The 6000-nt window shown below is 30.6% G+C and overlaps 1 protein-coding gene across 1 annotated transcript; it reads left to right on the forward strand.

The window, feature by feature from the left end:
• The first annotated feature begins 684 nt into the window (after window positions 1-684).
• LOC123298230 (methanethiol oxidase) lies at window positions 685-5621 on the forward strand. Its single transcript, XM_044880182.1, has 8 exons — window positions 685-860; window positions 2315-2655; window positions 3018-3177; window positions 3240-3546; window positions 4087-4181; window positions 4355-4471; window positions 4931-5270; window positions 5556-5621. The coding sequence occupies exons 1-8, from the start codon at window positions 854-856 to the stop codon at window positions 5599-5601; spliced, it is 1413 nt and encodes a 470-aa protein (XP_044736117.1). The 5' UTR covers window positions 685-853; the 3' UTR covers window positions 5602-5621.
• Window positions 5622-6000: the final 379 nt, after the last annotated feature.

Consider the following 6000-nt stretch of genomic DNA (forward strand, 5'->3'; position numbering starts at 1 on the left):
CTTTTCAAATTTATGATCAAAATTAACCAATCTTTAATAGGTTTCAAGAATGTGGAGCCTTGGTCCCGGAATTAAGCACATCAGTGATAACTAATGAATAACTGGCATCACAGCTGAAAAGAATGACCCAAAATCTATCTCTATTACGTTTCAAGAATGTGGAGTCCTGGTCCCGAAATTATGAACCCGAAATTAGTAGGTTTCAAAAAAAAAATTCCAATAAAATCGGATCAAATTTGCCTGTGCTATCAAAAAAATCGAAATTTTTAAATTCGAAAGGTGTTTATTAATTTAATCGAAATTAATGAACGCCTATTACATGATTCTCTACTAACTATTTTTGTTTTACGTATAAAACATACGTTTTGTTTTGAGCCTCTATTTTCTATGCGCCGGTGGCGGTTAATTTTTAGTAGGCTGAGTTTAAGGTTCAGGTTTCTGTTAACTATCTTAAAAAATGAAGCCCACTCCCCTATATTACTGTGCAAATTTTCAAATCGATATTCCTATAAATGACGAAAGTGTGAGCGTGTCTTCATCTTAGATTCTACACACTGTATAAATATAGAGGTTGTCTGGCGTTCACATAAGATTTTTTAATAAATTGATAAATGCACTATAATCATGAGTTTAAGTAAATAAAAAAAAACATAGTTAAACATTCTCATTCCACTTCTATTTAATCAGTAATAAGTTTGTAGTTATTACATTCGTGGATCGTGGTTCGTTGATGATCGTCAATACTAAATAATTTATTTAAATTAACACACAAAAATTGATATTAAAACAAAAGTATTCAATAAATCAACAATATCATAAGTTATTTGTGCGCTCATTAAATTCAACTTTCAAAATGTCAGGTAATAACTTCAATTATTTCTAAAATATTTATCCAACAAACAAGCAACAATTTGTTTTAAGATTTTCATGAAATTACTTGTTATTTATCTGTAATTTTGTAGTCTATCCGGTGTCCGATGTTCTCTCATATCTCAGAATATATTGTATATAAACACCAGTAGCTGGCAGATTAACAAAATCTTTCTTTTTGTCAATTTTTATCGTATTGTACCGATTTAAGATGGGAATTCATTAGTTCTTCTATAAATTCTATACAGTTCATAAATGTTAGGAAAGTTTAGATGAAACTACGACTGAGTATAAATGATAAAAATATAGGATTTGTTTAAAGTTTGCGGTCCACCGGATCTTACATTATCTTAAAAGAGTGAAACAGATTTATTTAATCGTGCAATAGTTGTTAATAATAATAGTCGTTTAGGAAAAAATGTTTCAAGTAAAAGTCGTTTTGCTTTAATATCTCATAGAGACATTAAATTTGACCATGACTTGCAAAGTCGTTTAAAATCAACTTATAGGTTCCTTACCGATAAGAGATAGAAGAAAAATTTTAAACCGAAAGTTATTTCTTATTAAAAAACAAAAAAACTTTTGTTAGAATCATTTTTTCGTTCGAACCAAAAACATGCCATTGATTTCTCAACTGGTTTTCGTCTTGTTGATAATAAACTTGAAAATAAAAAATCTGAACTTGACATGATAACATTGAAACAGTACAATAAACTTGATTTATTATTATGAAATTACACTTTCGATTACAATAAACTCCAACATTACAAATTTTTATAAAAGAAATTAGAATACCATTTTCGTTATGATTCAAAATTTTTATATTATAAATGATTTAAAAAATCAAAAAAACCCGACTGAGTTAAATACAAAATGAAAAGACGAAAACATATACAGCAGTTTACATAGTGACTTTAACTTTCGGGACCCATTAAAATCTACACCGGCTTCAATTTTCACAATAATGGGTCGCAACTGTAAAAGTCGCTATGTAAACTGCTGTACTTGTATTTTTCTTTTCCGTTTATATTTAGCTCTGCCAGGTTCTTTGATTTTTTTAAACCTTTTTAGTAAGGATTTTTAAATACCTATTCAACGATACCTCACTTACCATAGTTTGTCGGCTTTCATTTTCAGCCTATGCATGTATGTTTGGGAATTGAGGCGCTCTAAAGACCAAACGCGTGAACCGATTTTAATGATTATAACGTTAACCGATTTGTCTATTTAATAGCTATTTAATGATACCCCATTTGGCATTCGCCGAAATTAATCCTTCCTTTTTCACAATATGACATCTGGTGGTCGCCATATTGAATTTTCACTATTGCTATATATCCTTATTAGCACTCTCAAGGTGAAGACAAAGACAATTCCTTTGCGTTGGCCAGTCGGGTGAAATAATAAAGTTTCTGTATTGACGTATAATTTGATGTTCTATTAGGTTGTGGGCCAGGATACCGTAGTCCTTTGGAGGCAATGAAAGGTCCAAAAGAGGAACTTATTTATATTGTTTGTATACAACCAGATAAAAATCGTCAAAAACCTGATTATTTAGCAACAGTTAATGTGAATCCAGCATCGTCAACATACTGTCAAGTAATCCATCGCACCTATATGAAATATGTTGGCGATGAATTACATCACAGTGGTTGGAACATTTGTTCAAGTTGTCACGAGGATTGTACACGTAAACGTGATAAGCTTGTGTTACCATGTTTATTGTCTGATCGTGTATACATTGTCGATACTGGCAAAAATCCACGGGCACCCACTTTACATAAGGTAAATTTTAGGTTCTGTAACATATAGTGTATCATTTATTTGATACCAAATCTTGTCAACGGATTAATGGCCATCATATGTTTGGTGGCCAAGATAATCGACGAGGTATCTGACCAACGAAGTATCTGAATGGATTAGCTTTAAAAATTTTATGTGCAACGCATTCCTACTCTCCATAAATAAGGTGTAAGCCTAATATGAGTACTACCTAATTTCTAGGGACGTTTCAGAAGATTAGGAAGTTCCACTAAAAATTCGAATAAAAGGCGTCGGAAACGTTTTTCATGATAAAGTTAATTTAAGTTTTATTTTATTTTACGTATTTTTGAGTATTTAATTTTATAATTTTAATATATTTAAAGGTTATTGAGCCTTCGGAATTGCATAAATTCAATGTGTCTACCCCGCATACGACCCATTGTCTGGCAACAGGCGATATAATGATTTCCACAATGGGTGATGTGGAAGGAAATGGAAAAGGAGATTTCGTATTAATAGACTCTGAGACCTTCAAAGTGAAAGGTAATAAACGAAATAACTGTATAATTCCATAAACTGATTTTGCATACGATATTTATACTCAGGTACTTGGACGGATGGTAAAACAGCAAAATTTGGATATGATTTCTGGTATCAACCATATTGGGATGTAATGGTTTCCTCAGAATGGGGTGCTCCAAAAATATTTAAAAATGGATTTCAACCATCCGAACCACGTGATTTATCAATTTATGGACGATCGATAAACTTTTATTCGTGGTCTGAGAGGAAATTATTGCAAACCATTGATTTAGGTTTTGATGGAGTTGCGCCACTTGAAATTCGTTTTCTTCATGATCCAAAAGCTTCTGAAGGATATGTTGGATGTTGTCTTAATGGCATTGTATTTCAGTAAGATTGCTTAGACACGTTATAAATTGCTTAAACAAGTATATAAATTTTTGAATTTGGCGTATGCAGTTCTAGCTTGTTAGGTCTTGCAGCCAATTTGTTTTAGATCTAGGTCCAATATAATTTTGGCAGACTCTAATCTTCTCTTCGAAGATTTTCTTTTTGGGCTTCCGAAAAATTTTAATTGCTCTAAAAAACAAAAGTTTATGAATATTCGTTTAGGATGATATTCAAACAAGAAGAAAGTTGAAAAACAAAAGAAAAAGTCATTCATTCTGATATTCGAAGAAAGGCGGGATATCCTTCGCTTGAGCCGTTAAAAATTTCAATTTTTGGACCTTCTGTTTGGTCAAGTATTGGGAAAAAATTATTTTTGTCCAATATTCAACAATTTTAATGTTGTAATTACAATTTTTTTGGTCATCCTGAAAGAGGGCCCTCAGTTATGGGACTTTTTTTTAAAGAAAAATTGTTAGGAGTCAAAATATATAAACGCTCATTTTGATATAAGTTTAGAGACACAAAGCATTTTTTTTACAGTTTTGAACGTACGCATTCGGGAGAATGGTCTGCAACGAAAGTTATAGAAGTTCCACCAAAAAAAGTTTCTGGTTGGCCTGAGGAATATATAAAAGGTAAAACTTTATACTTTTAGAGAAATTTGAAACTCCCTTGTGGAAAAATTATTTAAAGAATGAATAAGTCTTAATTAGTCTTAGAAACTCTGAAAAAGTCTTAGGAGCTCTGGAAACTCTTTTCTACTTTATATAATATAAAAATTTTATTCTACTTTATTTTATGTTTTTAGCCATGACTTCTGATATTCTGATTTCTTTGGATGATAAATATTTATACATTAGTAACTGGCTGCATGGAGATGTAAGACAATATGACATAACCGATAGAAAACATCCAAAATTAACAGGTAATTTAAACCGTTTTTCATTAAAAAAAATTCAAAAACTTGTGAAGTTTGAAACAGCTTTATCTCCCAGTTAAATGTAATTTGAAGTTTTTGAATACGATAAACTGAAAATTTTGTATCACACGAGAAAAGCTACCTTATAATTTTCTAAAACGTTTTAAAGCGTACACGGGGAGCAAATTTTATTTTGCAAGGAATTCAATCTAAAAAGTGCCTAATTTTCTTTGACAGTGCGTAAACATGGCCATAAAAGCTCGCACAAGAACGCGTAAAAACACATACAGAGATGGCTTAAGATAGTTTCTGTGCTGCAATATTGTCAAAAAGTTTTGTATTATATTCGTGATTAGATAGATGATGAAGGCTTCACACACACAATCGGTTTGAAATTTCGCAAATATTTGAACTTTTTTTAAATGTGTCGACTTTTTATGATGTCAAGTGTATTTTAATATTTAGGACAAGTCATTCTTGGCGGCAGTGTTTTAAGTGACTCAAAAATAAAAGTAATTGAAGACAAAGAATTGAAATCACCACCAAATCCAGTGTATGTTAAGGGCAAACGATTACATGGATCATCACAAATGATTCAATTATCCCTGGATGGAAAACGTTTGTATGTAAGTTCCAGTTTATTTTCACCATGGGATAAACAATTTTATCCTGATAGTATTAAATTTGGTTCATGGATTGTTAAAATCAATGTGGATACAGAAAATGGTGGAATGCGTCTTGATGATAACTTTTTAGTGGATTTCGGAGCTGAACCTGATGGACCTGTTCTTGCACATGAAATGAGGTAATTATATCATAAAAATAAAATGTTGACGGAACCTAAACAAATTTGAAGCCCTTTGTGATTTCTTTGAGCGAAATTATATAGTCCTGCGAAACATTAGTTTATCCATCGTGATTATTTCTTCCTCGTAGGAAATTTTCACTAAAAAATTCTTATGAAAGTGAGGAGCTAGTTTAAACTTTTTGAAACATTTTGACAAATTCCTTTGTAAAAATAACGAAGGTTTTTATGGCCATTTGCTATTAATGAAATCGATGAAAATAAATTAATTTTATTTTGTTTTAGATACCCAGGAGGTGATTGTACATCTGACATTTGGCTTGCTAAATGAGATTTGGTAAAAAAATTGATTGTAATATTGTTTTTGTTTAATAAATTTTAATGTTTTTGTTAAGATTTTTTTTCTATATCCTTTTTATTAAAAAAAAAGTGTATAATTATCAAATAAATTTAATACATACGTATTTAAAAATAAAACTATTTTCAGAAGGGAAAAGATAAAACAGGAAATAGTAGGTATACGATTTAAATAACATATTTTTAAATCTGTATAATAAATACTGCATGTTTCTAATATCTTAATAGTTGAATACTTACCCAGGAATATAACTCTTACAGAGAATTACATTTTTAGAGATAAAGTGTGGTTTTAAGTCACTTTTACTCAGTTATTTTTTGACTGCGAAAGGCTACTTTTCTCGAAGTAAAAAAAATAATATAATATGTCCTC

This window comes from Chrysoperla carnea, chromosome 4, assembly GCF_905475395.1.
Source record: "Chrysoperla carnea chromosome 4, inChrCarn1.1, whole genome shotgun sequence".
Lineage (NCBI taxonomy): Eukaryota > Metazoa > Arthropoda > Insecta > Neuroptera > Chrysopidae > Chrysoperla > Chrysoperla carnea.